Here is a 16,812-nt window from a genome sequence, read left to right as displayed (position 1 = left end):
GTAGATTTCATTTCTGTTAGGAAATCTGGAAGTCCCACTTGCACTTGGCAAAGCGGCTGGGAAGGGCTTGGCAAGATGGTGGGCGGCAGGAAGAATGCATAATAGGGTGGATTACAAAGCATTTTAATTTGTTGAAAGGTTTGGAAGTGGCACCATTGCTTTTCTTATTTAGATGCTGGTTTGTGTAGTTTCGCTTTAGGGAATGTTAAACTGCTACCAAACCCACAACAGTAAAATCAGTCTGTATATGCAGTGAAGCATGCTTGTTAATACTCACTGTGGAACCTAAGGGGTAATCCTTTGCATTGTGTATAAAGGCTGTTTGATTCTGTCTTCTCTGATCCTCCCTTTTCGCTGCCTCCAAAAAAAAACACAACAAAAAAACAAAACCGATAGTTCCAGAGCTAGGGAACGGGCTGCACATGCTCAGATTGGTTTCCAGAGCTAGGGGACGGGCAGCAAATGCTCAGTTTGGTTTCCAGAGCTAGGGGACGGGCAGCAAATGCTCAGTTTGGTTTCCAGAGCTAGGGGACGGCTGCACATGCTCAGTTTGGTTTCCAGAGCTAGGGGACGGCTGCACATGCTCAGTTTGGTTTCCAGAGCTAGCGGACGGGTTGCACATGCTCAGTTTGGTTTCCAGAGCTAGGGGACGGCTGCACATGCTCAGTTTGGTTTCCAGAGCTAGGGGACGAGCTGCACTTGCTCAGTTTGGTTTCCAGAGCTAGGTGACGGGCTGCGCATGCTCAGTTTTGGTTTCCAGAGCTAGGGGACGGGCTGCACATGCTCAGTTTTGGTTTCCAGAGCTAGGGGACGGGCTGCACATGCTCAGTTTTGTTTCCAGAGCTAGGGGACGAGCTGCACTTGCTCAGTTTGGTTTCCAGAGCTAGGGGACGGGCTGCACTTGCTCAGTTTGGTTTCCAGAGCTAGGGGACGGGCTGCACATGCTCAGTTTTGGTTTGTATTGCTAGAGTTTTTTTTTTCTTTTCTTGGGAGAGTGCATGTGATCAGCACAGGGCCAATCAGCACTGTCCAGACAGGATCAGGGGAGAATGAAAACTCCTCCTACAAGCTTTACTTGGAACTGATACAGGCCTGCTGTATGAGTATAGAAATGGCAGCGCTAAGTCCTCCGGTAAAACCAAGCGCTCAAATAGGGCTTTACACTAAATGAATACACTTAAAATTTAAATAGTGAAAATAACCTTCCATAATCAATACTTTAAGAATCTAGTGCAAAAAATATATATTCATAAGTATATTAGTGCAAATGTTAACTGTGCAAAAAGTGCTGGTGTACGGAGAACGGGTGACCGCAGGGGAACATGACCGATCACGGGAGATAGTGCGGGTTTGAACTTTGGTTGTTTTCTTTGGCAACATATATTTTTAAATCACTTCCATAAATTCGGAATACCTGAATATATTACACTATGAGGAGTCTTCTTTCTTGTTTGGCTTATGTCCTCCGCAACCATCTATAGGAACTCCATCCACCGGGACCCATGCTTCCACACCATGGAGATCTTTAAAGTGCAATCCGATCTTTTGTGGACATATGCCAAGATATAGTGGATGCAGAGTCCTGGGTTTAGTAACACTTTAAGTAAACTTGCCTATCTGGCATGCTTGCAGTGTGTTTTTTTTTTTTTGGGTTGCTCTTCATTCATTTGGGAACAGATGTGAGGGGACTTTGATGTGGTGACATGCCGGGTAGCAATGAGTATGAAGCTATAAAGGCAACATAGGGCACAGCAGAGGTATTCTGTATGGGAATGGATGGCATGCTTGGACTTGGCAGCCCCTCACTGCTATAGTGCAGCTTTAGTTTTTGTATATCTTTTGGAAGGGTTTTTACGGCTACATCTTAAAGGTGTAGGCTAGAAGCGATTTGCATCTGGGCAGAGCACAGTTCTCTGTGCCAAGAACATGCCTTATACTGTTTACATGTCTAAGAGGCTTTTTACAAACTTGGCTCGTTGAGGGCCTGTTTACTGAGGATGGGTGCCAACTGCAGCAAATTCACTTGCAGTTCACACACAGTCACGCTGCAGGATTCTCCGACTTCTCATCTGCAGTATAATACGCTAATGCGCTTTGGATTAATAGTTTAAAACTGTTTAATCTTTTAGAAAGTAATTCAAGGCTCCTGCTATCTAGGAAACTGTGCAGAATTCTTTAAGGGGAAGTCCACCCTAACACTCGCTATATCTACAGGCATCCATTATCTAACACTAACCTATCTAGCCCTCTAAAGAAGAAATCACTATACATATATTTTCTGAAGCCGATCCAGTCTGATCCCTCGCTGAGCTGTCAGCGGGGGCTTCGCTGTGTAGGTGGGTGCAGAAGAGGCAGCCGAGAACAGAAGCCCCATAGTAACTCTATGGGTGACGTGACGTCACTTCCTATTTACTTCACAGCTGTTGTCACTTGTCTCCTCTGCAGAGACAGGAACGGGCCGGATCGGCTTCAAAAAAGGTATGTGTACTGATTTCTTCTTTACAGGGCTAGATAGGTTAGCATTAGATCGTGGATGCCTGTAGATGTAGCGATTTTTGTGTTAGGGTAGACTTCCCCTTTAAGGGCAGACAGCCACTCGGTTTACCCAATTCTGGGTACTTTTACTAGGCTTCGTCTGGGGGCAATTCTTTAACTTTCTGTCCTGGGTAAAATGCTGTCACTGTGCCAGGAAGTGCAAGGAAATTTCCAGTGTGAGTGCAGCAGACCGCTATGAAAGATATCGGAGGTTCTAGGCTTTCCTAAATCTATAAAGTAAAAAACAAAAAAAATACTGCGCTTGTGTCAACATTTATCAACAAACAATAAAAAGCTGCAATCTCATATATGAGATATTTAACACAATGAAAAATGTGTAATGTGTTGCACTATTATAGGTAATAACAGTATGTAACATAAACGAAAAAGTGCTCAAACGACTCCCAAATGCGTGATATAAGTGAATAAAACACTATATAATGTAAAAACCTTTAAAACTAATATTTATTAAAAATAACACTCACATAGGAGGAAAAATGGGTATATTTTAATAAAGATCCTGGCAGAAAAATGGCATCGGCCTTCAATTCTGGGTAGCGCAATGACTTATACAAGTAGCTCTGCTCTACACGTTTTGTCACCAAAGGGACGTCTTTCTGGGCTTCCTAAATCTTTAACATTCTGTGATCCTGCCAGAAGGATAGGGAGACAGAAATATACATAAAATGAGTATACCCGGGGATACTAAAGTTGACTGCTGCAGAGATGCAAGTCTGTTCCACTTGTATTGTGGATCTTCTGCTTCCCCAGGACCACACGTTTTTGATGTTGCAGTAATATGCACTTATATGTATAGCCCCATCCCTGATGTCATTGTGCTACCACTCACATAGCTGCACGATTAATCGTTAAAATGCGATCTTGATTCTAACCCCCTCACTATCTTAATCCGGCATTTTCACGATTCATATAACGGGGCAGAGACGTTCCTCGCTCAGAGCTGTCAAAAAACAGAAAAAGGCAGCTAGAAAATATTCATCAACATTGCTCAGCGCTGAGATAAAAACGAAACCTTGTATAATTTGGCTCTTTTAGATCAAAGGGATTCATTTTGGTCTGTAAATGAGGGCAGTTTGACCACTTAAAGACTAAAGCCTTTTTCTGACACTTGTTGCTTACAAGTTAAAATCCATATTTTTGCTAGAAAATTACTTGGAACCCCCAAACATTATATATATTTTAGCAGAGACTCGAGGGAATAAAATGGCGATCATTTCAAATTTTATGTCACACTGTATTTGCGCAGCGGTCTTTCATACACAATTTTTTGGGGAAAAATACACTTCAAAGAATTGTGCAGCTCTGCCATGTACTTAAAACAAGCCTAAATCTAAGCTACAAGCTGGACAATCCTAATCCAAACTAGAAATCACCAAATAATAATGTAGTGCAAGTCCGTGAAATAGTTGCTCTAGTCCCAATACAAAGTTTCTTGTCCCAAAAATTGGAGTTACTGTGTCCAAATTATATCTTCTTCCAATGTGCTCAAAAAATGTCATACATCTACACCATCATGCAAGTGGGTCCCACCGCCTTCAATCCAATGCACTTACCTTATGGTATGGACCTAAGAACATACTTGGGTCTGATGAGCTTATTCCCCTCAGTTTGATAAACTAAAAGCCTGAACACAACAAAATACAGAGGCTGTCATTACTGATTTGCTAAGGGAAATGCAAAGTTTCCGGTGTTCTGCCGAAAACTCCAACTTGTCGAGAACTCCAATCACGTCACTTCCAGTGACTGTACATCATGAATAATTTGAGATTTCGACAACTTGGTGTTTTCACAGAACAGGCAGCAGCGTATAAACTTCCTGTACGCTCTAATGAGTGGATATTGTTTGTCCGCCCGCTAGTAACCATAAACATGGCTGCCTCTAAGGCGACGACTAACAATGCCCACTCATTATAGCATGTACCGGAGTGTAAAGGCTGCCGGTGTTCTGTAAAAAATACCAAATGGTCGAAATCTCCAATTATTCCTGGTGTACACTCACCAGAAGTAATGTAGTTGGAGTTCTTGGCAAGTTGGAGTTTTCGGCAGAACATTGGCTGTTATACTGATCTAATAACTTCACTACTTTGAGATACTAACATAGGAGGATAAATATGCCGGTCAGATAAGTCACTATAAAGTCAGAACTAATATGGGCACGGTTTTGGTATCCAGAAATCCGTAAGTCATGCAACTAAATTGGCATGAGAGCCAGGGAACTAGTATCTTTAAAGGAAGCTCAACTATGACAGCTTCTATTCTTCCTTGTAGGGCAGCAACAGCAAAAAGGTCCGGAGTTGTGAGTTTAGTTGGTAGTTTGGAGTTGTGCAATGCCCAGTAGAGGATGTGCGAATCTAGGTTCCCCCCAGATGCTGGGGGAGCAGGTTAGGCATATTGAATCTTCACCATGTTCTTCCCAATGTTCACCCATCTGAACATGTGGTTGTCTTATACTACAACTATACAGGTTGCGTTCATATCATAAACGCTCTATGCTGTACAGCTGAATATCCAGACTGCAGTGGACTGGAGATCATTTTTGGTTGTAGTAAAAATAAATCTGTCTGTTCTGGAAATCTGCTACCCCACAGTTTTATTGTGTTTCCTTGTAAAGTGTTCAGGTTATTGAAACTGGCATGAAAATCATTGTAAATTTAATAACACTCCAGTGCATTAGATTTGATTCTATCTGAAATGTAATTTGTTTGTTCAATTCATTAAAGCAGAGGTATTTTGTGTCACTGTGATTCATGAACTGGTTATAATGGATTGGTGCTTCTCTGATACTATAGTCTAGATTAGGGAGTCTGTCGTGGACCCTCGTGTAAGGAGGGTGTCTGTCGCTGGCCCTCGTGTAAGGAGGGTGTCTGTGTCGCTGGCCCTCGTGTAAGGAGGGTGTCTGTGTCGCTGGCCCTCGTGTAAGGAGGGTGTCTGTGTCGCGGGCCCTCGTGTAAGGAGGGTGTCTGTGTCGCGGGCCCTCGTGTAAGGAGGGTGTCTGTGTCGCGGGCCCTCGTGTAAGGAGGGTGTCTGTGTCGCGGGCCCTCGTGTAAGGAGGGTGTCTGTGTCGCGGGCCCTCGTGTAAGGAGGGTGTCTGTGTCGCGGGCCCTCGTGTAAGGAGGGTGTCTGTGTCGCGGGCCCTCGTGTAAGGAGGGTGTCTGTGTCGCGGGCCCTCGTGTAAGGAGGGTGTCTGTGTCGCGGGCCCTCGTGTAAGGAGGGTGTCTGTGTCGCGGGCCCTCGTGTAAGGAGGGTGTCTGTGTCGCGGGCCCTCGTGTAAGGAGGGTGTCTGTGTCGCGGGCCCTCGTGTAAGGAGGGTGTCTGTGTCGCGGGCCCTCGTGTAAGGAGGGTGTCTGTGTCGCGGGCCCTCGTGTAAGGAGGGTGTCTGTGTCGCGGGCCCTCGTGTAAGGAGGGTGTCTGTGTCGCGGGCCCTAAACGCACAGTAAAAAAATGATTTTCTTTTTTTAAAGGAGCCTGCAAAGAATTGCGACCACAATCAGCATACAGTGGATATTGAAAAGAATCACCCCCCTTTAAAATAGTCAAATTTTGTCGCTTTCAAGCTTGAAATGAAGACACACACAGTTTTTGTTTTGTCCAGCTGTAGTGCAACTTATAACATCCAAATGAAACATAGAACACCAACATGTCTGAAAAAAAAAAAAAAAAAAAAAAAGTAAAAAAACTGGATCACTGAGTTGGAAAAAGCATTACCCCCCCCCCCCCCCCTGAAGACTAAAGGCTATAATTAAAGCAAAAGGTGGTTCAACAAAATACTGACACAAGGGGGTGATCCTATTTCCAACTCGGTGATTGTGGTTTTTTTTTTTTTTTTTTTTCTTTTTCTTCTTCGAACATTGGGATTATACCTTTCATTGAATGTTCTAAGTTGCAGAGTACATACAGCTGGATAAAACAAAAACTGTGTCTGTCTTCATTTCAGGCTGCAAAGCAACAAAATGTGATTATTTTTAAAGTGTGGGGGTGATTCTTTTCTATACACACTGTACCTCTGATACAGGCAGGTAATTACCTGAGAGCAGGAAGATCCATGAACTACCAGAGCCCTCATAGTTTATTGAGCACTACAAGCTGTCAGCCCCAATGGGTGGCGACACTTGAAGGCATTTCAATCACAGGAAGCTGTGGCCGTGTGGCTGGAGCCCCGCATGGCTGCACAGTTTTCAAATTGTGACAGCAGGTGCAGGGAGAGGATCCCCCACCCAGTATCACAGGGGGCGACGCATTTGGGGTGGAGAGGGAGGGGGGGGGGGGTGCGTCAAGAGGCTGCAGATGCAGGAAGAGGTTACATGTTCCACTTTAAACAGGGTTGGAACATGTAACCTGTTCCAAAGGTGAACTTATTCTTTAAGGGGGTCTTTGGTGAGAACCCTGATGTGGGGGGGATGGGTACCTGATTTAAAGGGGACTCTGGGAAAGGTGCAGACTGAATGAATGTATTTTTGTTTGACCTTTTTTAATGGCTCCAGCTTATTTGGAATTACTTTGCTTTCTTTTACTGAAATTCTTTCTATGTTGTAATGTTCATAATTATGCCGATTATCAAAAATCTCCAGGTAAAACCTTTTTCTTTCATTTATGAAACAGTTTTTTTTTTTTTTTTTCGGCCCAAGAATATTTATTAAATATTCTGTGGCCTTGTACTAAAATGTTTGAAGACCCCTGATCTAGATCTACTGCTTGTAATCTATTGATGGGCCAGTTTTGGGATATATTGGAATGTTGATCTTTATTATGTCCCTAAAGTTAAACATCAATTACCAACTTTTACATCTGATAAATTTCTAAATGTGAGTTGCAGACTGTAGTCTCACGATCAGTAATATGTTTATCCCTTTTTTTTTTTCAGCGGACTTATCGTTCCGGAGAAGGAAAGTAATGAGTCTGTTCCAGAAGTTGCGGCTACCTCTGGTTACGCTTTATTACATTTCTTCAGTGACGCCGCCTACAACCTGACTGGATTTAACATAGGCTACAGGTAAAACGGTTCAACTCTGGACTGATGGTGTGCTCTGTACAGCATGTCTAAAGCTGGATACACACTATCCAACTTTTGTGGTTAGATTTCCTTTAGATTTACCTTTTCTATGTAGTTTGGCCAGATTGCATACAAATTGAAAGTGTTTAGGTTTGACCTCATATTATCTGGTTTTGGTAAGTCCTAAAGGAAAAAGTCTTCAGAAAATCTTATAGTGTGTATGGCCCATTTGACCACTGTTAGATGTGCATCAAGCTGTAATTTCTCTTTCAATCATCGACGGACTTCGCTCCATAAATCATAACTACTGGGTTATATTGCCTCCTCCAGAAGTAGGACTGGGCAGAACAAAAAACACCTGGCTATGCCCATGGGCCGTCCTCAGCTTGGTATACAACTCCCTCTCTGCCCTAGGTAATCAGTTTTAATCCGTCTAGTCAGGAGTAAGGACCTAGGCTCCCGGCTGGGATCTCTGGTCTAGCAATTTTTTTCTCCTTCCTTACGTCTTTTGTGTTTTTTCTCTTGGGAGATCTACAATCAACTGCTGGGCTGGGTGACAGCTGGATAATCTAGATCCAGTGGTCCCCCCCAGCCAGCCAGCACGTACAGACAGCAACTACGCGCTAGGTCGGCCACAACATAGCCTCACGGACAGAGACTGGCCTGCGAGTTAAACACCTCGCAGGGTCACATAAGACCGGGCTTGGGTCTGAGTCACAGCGGTCCCTTGGCCGACAGCTCCCCTAATTTGGTGGGGAGGATTCTGTCTGGAGCGTTCCCCGCACCATGGAAGGGTACAGTCCCTCCTCTCCCCTTTTGGTGGTTTTCTTGGGATGGACGAGGGTAACCTCCAGGGACGGTCGGACCTGCCTGCAAGTTCCCTCTCCCCGATGCTTAAAAATCCCTCAGTGAGCTGGGCTTCCCCACCCCTTTCCCCCCTGTCTGGACCTGGAGTCTGGTGGGGGTCCCAGGGCAGAGGATGCAGCGGAGACCCCTGGGGTCTCCCCCGCTATCCCCACTCTAAGGGTCCTGGGATAGTGTGTCCTGCCCTGGTAGTCTGGAGGGGTCCCAATGTAGGAGACCCCTAGGTGCATTACCTACTGTTTGCAGTGTGGGTATAGTGCAGGGGGGTTCCAGTACAGAGTGTGCAGTGGAGTTTCCCCTAACATGTGTCCTACCTTCAGGAGGGGGTCCCCTTGCAAAGAGTGCAGCATTGCAGAGGGCACAGGGAAGATCCTGGCAGCATGCTGTAGCTGATGGTCATTTTCCCTTAGTCTGGCTGGTCTCCGGTTGGCGGCCATATTTGTGTAGCCTGATGTCACAGGGGCTATTTTCCTTTAGTCTGGCTGGTCTCCAGCTGGCGGCCATGTTTGTGTAGTCCGATGACATAGGGGCTAATTTCCTTTAGTCCGGGAGACGCTGTCTTCCGGACTAAGTATGATCAGGCTCAGAATAATCTGAGCCTGATGCCGCTGTAAGACGTGGCCCGTCCAGGGGGGCTTAATGTACACCCCCAGATCCATTCGATAGTGCGGATGATTCATCAATGGTCGCAGTGCCTGGTAGATGCGGCTGATGTAGCCACGGACGTGGCTGTGTCGTTTGGTACACATAAATCTCCTCGCACTCCAAAGGCGTTTCCTTATGTGCCTTATTTTTTTTTTTTTGCTTAATTTTTTTTTTTTTTAATATGTTTTTTGGGGTTTTTGTAAAGAGGGTGTATAAACACAAGTACAAACATCAGAAATAAGTAAAACAAATGTGCAGTTTATACCAAGATATCACAGGAACGGTTGTACAAGAGACCATTAAACTGATTGTGATAGTCTTGCTTCTGAATAGTTGTATTATTTAGTAGTCAGCGTTTTTTGGGTTCAGGTGGATATGCTCATTTGTCTAAAGGGGTGTGGTAAGATTTTAGGGTATAAAGGGTGAAGGGGGGTTCTTAAATTCCATTCTCCTCTGATGAAGAATGTTTTGTTGTAGTTGATGGCTATTGCAGGCATTTGGAGTCTGTCTCCGAATTGGGCACCCCCTACGGGAACCAGCTTTGCCCAAGTACGGATTGGGACCCCATCTGTTGTTTCGGTATGGAAGGTTGTTGCAGTTGATGAGGGAGGTGATGTGTAACAGATCCCAAATACTTGGACCAACTTTTTCTGTCTTGGGTCTCCAGAATCTCATGTGATGCAGTGACCTGGCCCCTTAATTCCCCCTCCAAATATCAGCCCAAGCTCGATGAAGGGTAAAACAAAAGACACTTTATTCAACAACTCACTTCCAATATATACAGTCTCATGTTTGATTTCATTATCATATGCAAATGAAATTGCGTACAGAACATAGTCAACATACCTTGGTCATCTGGAAAGAGACAATAGGTGAATGAGACTGCAACATTATCATAATTAACTCAACAAACAAGCCAAAAACATAGCCGAATACGCATTCCTAGAAATGTGAACACACTCCACCTCTAAACAGATGAAAGCAGAAGACATAGGCTCTCAGACTGCCCGTCTCCATTTTCAACACACCTTATTATAACTTAAGTGTCAATTCACATCACCCCAGTATACCATAGCTGAGTCTGATGTCATTAGCATCTGTTTAGTCTGTCGTGGTGTAAAGTCCTTTGTTGTAATATGCAGCTTAGGCCCAAAGTCTGTGTCGCTTGGAGTGACAGGGACTTGAATTCAAAGTAAAAGTACTCCAAGGGTCCCCCAGCATACACCCCCCAACCAGAGCCGCGCTCCCCTGCAAGCCAGGGCCGTAGTCCGTGGGCAGGAGGCTGGCCTCCACACTCCTCCAGTAACCCGTGACGAACGTCCCAGCAAATGGGCATTCGTCACATGATGAATTTCAAAAAAGGTTTGTTCCTCAACAGGATTGAGGGCGTTTGGGCTATGCCGTAGACCTCAGTAAAGGAGTGTTTCAGTTGGTAATTTTTTGTTGAGTGGGATTAGGTATGTGTGACGTGATTATTCTGTAGTCTAAATTTAGTAATGGTAGGTTGTTCTATAGATCTCTGGACTGTGCTATGTCTTATAGAAGAGCCCCAAGGGGGGTATTGTTGTAAGGGAAATGTGTGGGTTTAATTGGTTTCTCTAGGTAGGCATAGTTTGGAGTCTGGTGTTAATTGGGATGGGGTTGGGGGGTGCCTTATTTTTACAAGTTTTCCTGTAAGGAATGGGAACAACCAAAATAACTCTTTGTGGTCCCACAACGTTTTGCTGTACGTTACCCTTTTGAGGAGTCACTTTTAAAAAAGTGGGCTAGTCCACCAGTGGTGCAATCTCCTGTTTCCAGGTTGAACAAAGCTACCATGATCCTAGAGGAATCCCCGTCCTTTAAGAACCCGGCTGACAGGAAAGCAGAGGCTGTGGCACGCATCATGTTTACTATGGCTTGTTCGGCATTGCGGCCAGTCTTTGCCTCAGCCCTGGTGTTTTAAGACCCTAACTGAATGGGCCAAGCTTTTGCACCAGGGCCTTGGGGGTGAGCAGATCTCTGCTGCTTATGTTTATGTAGTGGACCAGTGGGTCCATGGGCTGCAGTTTATTTGTGATGCAGCTTTGGATACAGCTCCTGTGTTGTCCAAACTTTCTGTTTCAGCGGTGGTGATTTGGAGCGTACTATGGCTTAAGAATTGGTCTACAGTCCAAGACTCTAAGTGCTCATTGATCTGCCCTTTTAAGGCGATCCTTTGTTTGGGGCTACCCTGGATGACATCATTAAGGGTATTACGGGGGGGGGGGGGGGGAAGAGAGAGAGTACCTTCCTGCCATTGTCTAGGAAAGGGAAGGAGCCTCGTCGCAGACGGGGCCCCTCCTTCTCAGCACAAAGAAAATTATTTTGTGCTTCTGGGATGGAAGATAAGGGAAATGGATCTTGCAAATCTTCCCTGGGAGGTTCCAAGCATCCATGGTCTGGTAAGCCTAGAAGCTAGCTTCTCTGGACCCGCAGACAAGACCCCTTTAGCATGAAGGTCTGCCCTCACCCATTATTGGCCTCGTGGACCTCCTTGAGTGTCAAGTGGATCCATGAAATGATTATTTTGGGGGTACCCAGAAAGGAGGACAAAGCTTGTCGTTTTTTAGGTCCGGAGTCTCCTTGTGCGGATTTAATTTCTGCAAAGGTTCAGGTAATGGATGTCCGAACTACCTTAGGTCCCCCTATCCCTGTCCAGGCAATTAATTTACCTAGGTCTGATTCTAATTTTGACCAGGATGGTCCTTCTTCTGGACAAACTTCAGGAACCACAGGCCGTGATTCACCGGCCAGATAGTTCTCTCTCCCATTTTGCATACAGGTTCTGAGTCTAATGGTATCCACCTTCAAGACAGTTATGTTTGCACAGTCCTACACGCAGCTCCTTTATCATGTTCGGCTCCACAAGAGGATACCCAGGTTTGTGGCGAGATAACGGGTTCCCCTGGCAGATGCCGCAGACGTCCAAGGGCCATGGTAAAGCCAGTATTCTTGAGGAATCGAGGGTGAGGATTTTCCAATCAATCTGGTGACCATAAACATCCCTTGGGGGCTTCTTCTCAGAGAAGACCAGTTGTCCCAAGAGCTGATCTACCATCCTCCTTTACAGTCGCTGGTTTTAATGGTTTAGCTATTGAAAGCCAGGTACTGAGGGATAGAGGTTTGGCTAGATCAGTGATCCCTACTATAGTGAAGGCAAATAAGTCGTCTTCCAGCAAGATACACCATCGTACGTGGGAAGCGTACATTTCATGCTGTGAGTCGATTGGCGCTAATCCTCGATCCTTTTCTGTGGCTCAGTTCTTAACCTTTCTTCAACTGGGCGTTAATTAGAAGTGGGCCTTGAGTACCATTAAGGGCCAGGTGTCTACCTGGCAGTCTTCTTTCAGCAACCACTAGCCACACACTCTTTAGTTCTTACCTTCATTCAGGGGGTTCAACATGTGGCTCCACCTGTACGGTCTCTTTTGCCGCCATGGGATTTAAATTTTGTATTTGCGGTTCTCCAGAAACCTCCATTTGAGAATATTTTTAGGGAGATTCCCTTGCCTACGTTATCCCAAGAGGTGACATTCTTGGTGGCTATTACCTCGGCCCGCAGGGTATCGGAATTGTCGGCATTATCCTTTCACAGTCCCTATTTTAGTGGTCCATAGGGATAAAGTGGTTCTTCGTCCCTGTCCATCATTCCTGCCCAGGGTTGTCTCGGACTTCTATTTGAATGAGGACTTTGTGTTGCCTTCCTTGTGTCCCAAGCTGGCTCATCCCAAGGAGTTTTGCTTTGCATACCTTGGATGTGGTTCGTGCGATTTGAGTGTATCTGGCAGCTACTTTTCGGAGGTCAGACTCGCTTTTTGTGGTTACGGACGGACCAAAAAAAGGGCTGGCTGCGCTTCTTCAGCTACCATCTCCAGAGGGTTCAGACAGTGACTCAGGCCTATTCCACTTGCCACTTGGTCGTCAGTGCATGCCTTCACAAAATTCTATAAGGTAAATACTTTGGCATCTGCGGATGCTCCTTTTGTCCACAAAGTTTTGCAGGCTGCTGTTTAACAAGGGCTGTTCCCTCTTGAGCTGTGTTTTTATTTTATTTTATTTTTCAGACGGACTTGTGTCCTGGTCCTTTTTGCACCTTTTCTTACAATCACTCCATACATGGCTCTCGCGTGGAATTCCTTCCAATCACTCTCACTCACTCCCCAAGCACTTTTTCCACCCTCACCTGCCTGTTTCACCCCCTTTTTCCCACCTTTGGTATTTTTTCCTACCTTGGTATTTTTTTTCCATACTCCCTGGTCCAGATCCATGTCTCTAATATATTTACTCTACATGACTATGCTTACTTTGGCCATTTTCCTACAGGAATTGGCTGCATACTTACTCCCTCATATATATCTTTCCATTTAGAGATTGGCCAGGTCCATGATTGGCATACCCACAGCACATCCTCATCACTCACCTTTTTTGTTGGGTTCGGTGCCTCTGGATCCTGCCCCTTTAGCTCCCATGTCGGACTACTCGGCCGCCACCTTGTGTCAACACTGTTGTTCAAATACAATGGCGTGGCTCTATATGCAAGTATGATGTCTCCCCTTTTGGGTTCTACTTTAAGTATTCATACTTCATTGGCAACTTATCCTGCATGTTTATTTAATTACCATACAATTTTTTCCAGACATATTTTCATACATACTCCTGATGAGTGGGCAATGCGACCCACGAAACACGTTGAGTTTCAAGACTACATATATTGATGTATATACTGTTGCTGATATGTCATGCCTTCAATGATATTTTGTATGTTCACGCATTGTATTATGTATATGCCAAGTACTCATGTTATATTACCCATTATGTTGGTTCTACACAATAAACCAAATATATTTTTACTTCAGTATCATGATTTCTTTGGGTCCACCTCAATTTAAAGTCCCACTGGGCGATTTTTTCCTGTATTCAAATAACCAGGATGGAGGTATACTCAAGGGCAGTGCAGGTCCATTTTATCCTGCCCCCTGTGTCCTGGTTAAGGGCACTTATGTTTGGCCTTGGTTTATTTTCCCCAGCCCTCATTTTCCTTTTGACACTGCTTTTGGACGTCCCAGTAGTTATGATTTATGGAACGCTGTGTCCGTCGATGAACTCAGAGAAATGGATTTTACGGTAAGTACAAAAATCCTATTTTTTTTAAATAGGAACATGTGTTTGTTTTTTTCTTTTTTCTTTTCCAAGTTGACACTTGTAATAATTGACTGACGCCTTTACAGCTCTGACAGCTGAAACATAAATATTACCAGACGTGTTATGTGTAATTAGGATTCTGTGCGTGTCACTATTCACAGAATCCTCCGCCGAGATTTCCTGCTCTCTGTTGTGCTCCGTAGCGTTCCCGTATGTCATCCCGGCACTGGATGGTACTGACACTGAATCTGTGGGAGTGCAAGAGGGGCTTATTTCCATATTATGTGTTCCACAGCAAGGAAACCAAGAAGCATTCATGCACAACTTTATTTCTTCTTCAGTGTAGACTATCTTTTAGAAAAAAAAATTTCAGAGTAAAAAAAAAAGGAATATTTTGTATTTAATGTTCCCAGCCACATACTAGGCTTGCTTCCTAATATTTGACAGCACCTCAATTAATACCTTTTTTAGCCACTAGCTGTCCAAGCCAATTCTGACACTTCACTGATCTTTTTTTTTTAATATATAATTACTTAGAAACAAACATTATATATTTTCTGAAATTAAAAAAAAGTTTAAATTTATTTTGCACGATATCTGCATGTTGGTGTTTTAAATGCAATTTTTTTTGGGGGGGATTGTTAATGTACAAAAAGACAATATAGTACCCGATTTTTGGGAAAATATAAAAGATATTAATATCCATAATAAGAATGGATACCCAACGTGTCACACTTTAAAATTGTGTACACCTGCTGAATGGTGACACACAGTGGTACTTGTGAATTACACAGCAGGTCTGGTGCTAGAATGATTGCTCTTGCTCCAACGTTTGCGGACTTCAGTGTGAGCACGAGGTGGAGCTTTTTATTTTTTTTAATTTTTATTTATTTTTTTTATTAATTTTACATTTTTTTTTTCCTTTTACAGTACAGCTTTTATTTTTTTTTTTTATTTTTTTTTTTTATTGCTATCACAAGGGATAAACATCCCTTGTGATACATGGGGCTGCAACAGATCCTCTTCATGGAGAAATCTGGGGTCTATTATTATTATTATCTCTCATCTGCCCTCCAAAGCAGCTGATCAAACAGAGATTCATTTTATCAGATTCTTTCACAAGCTGCTAATGGCTTGTTTACAACAAACTGAAAGTGACAAAAGCCTCATTGCTTCTGGTTTTATAGACCATAGAGATGAGTGGGGTATTTCTGTTTCTCCCTCATCTCTATGGGCAGCTGGAGGAACTGCTGGTTTCAGTCCTGGGCTCCCTGGTAGAAAGGGAGAGCCCAGGAAGGCAGCAGAAGGTAGGGGGTTTTGCTGCATGTAAAAGTGACCCAGTAGCGGCATAGCCACTTGGATTGCTTTTACATTAACCACATAAAGACCACCCTGTAGCAGTAAAACCTGGATTTTTCCTGTGAGATCTACAATCAACTGCCGGCCTAGGCGACGGGCTGAATAATCTAGATCCAGTGGTCACCCCAGTCTGGCCAGCGAGCGTGCACGCGCAGACCTCTGCTCCGCGCTAGGTCGGCCGAGACATACAGGGGGCTGGGGCTGGCCTGCGAGTTAAACGCCTCGCGGGTCTCGGCGTTCCTCCTGTCCGTCAGCCCCCCATTTCGATGGTGAGGGTTTCTGTCTAGAGCGGTGCACGCCTGATTTCTGGTATGGTGAGTAGCTGTCCCCCCCCCCCCTCTCCCCCTGGAGGGTTTTGGGTGGAAGTGGGCCCCTCCTTGTGACGGTCGGACACCCGGGTTCCCCTCCTTCCCGCAGGCACCCACCCCCCCCTGCCGAGTCCCTCATCTGCCACTCCTCTCCTCCACATACGCTGGGGCTTTTTGGGTGGTCTGGCCACTGTTCCCGGGGTGGGGGCAGGGCGCGTGCTAGCGATGGTGGGGAAGGGGGGGTGTGCCGTCGGTGACCGGATGATCGACTGTGCGTGGGGATGGTGCTACCTGGTGGAGGCACCTGCCAGGGCCCCCCTATCCTGCCTGGATCTGTTCCAGAGGCCTGGTCTCCCTCCTGGGTCCCTGTATGCCTCGTGGTGCTGCCATTTTGTTGTAGCCTGTGTATTCCTATGCACGGTGGCCATGTTTGTGTAGTCCGGCGGCCATTTTACTGTGGTTTGCTATTGAAAATAGCGGGAGCCATGACAGTGGAGCCCCGTGGGCGGCAATTTAGGCGGTGGGAGCCTCTTCTCATCCCCTGGTGCTGACTCCTGGATCTTTTCACTTCCTGATTTCCGCAAGTGGAGTGCAGATTATCCTGGTGGCTGCAGATCCCTGTTTCTGCTGGGTGGTGAATCTGGTGGGGTTCTCTCCCTCTCTGCTGAGGATCGTTTGGTGCTTTGGTGTTTTGGGTGGTGCTGCCAGCGCGGTGGGGTTTGTCCCTTTGCAGTGTTTTTACACTTTTTTCGGGTCCCCCTAGTAACTCATGGAGTCTTTGGAGGACATCTCTCCACACCTGATCCCCTCTCTGAGGCTGCGGGGCCCTCCGGGTTCCAACCATCCATTGATGCACTGATGGTGGTCCTGGAGTCCTTTGTGTCCCAGGTGGAGGTGGCTTTCGGGCGACGGGCTAGCAAAAAGCCC

At 45.3% G+C, this 16,812-nt stretch overlaps 1 protein-coding gene across 1 annotated transcript in view; it reads left to right on the top strand.

Annotated features, from left to right (window-relative positions):
- Window positions 1–16,812, top strand: part of ATRN (attractin) — a 444,499-nt gene that overhangs the window by 165,437 nt on the left and 262,250 nt on the right. The window contains exon 4 of the mRNA XM_082258667.1: window positions 7,418–7,546. Coding sequence (XP_082114793.1) covers window positions 7,418–7,546 — 129 coding nt within the window. The remainder of the gene's footprint in view (window positions 1–7,417; window positions 7,547–16,812) is intronic.

The sequence above is a fragment of the Pelophylax lessonae genome (assembly GCF_965119305.1).
Source record: "Pelophylax lessonae genome assembly, chromosome: 1".
Lineage (NCBI taxonomy): Eukaryota > Metazoa > Chordata > Amphibia > Anura > Ranidae > Pelophylax > Pelophylax lessonae.
The sequence above is the reverse complement of the archived record's forward strand: the minus strand, read 5'-3'. Positions and strand labels throughout refer to the sequence as shown.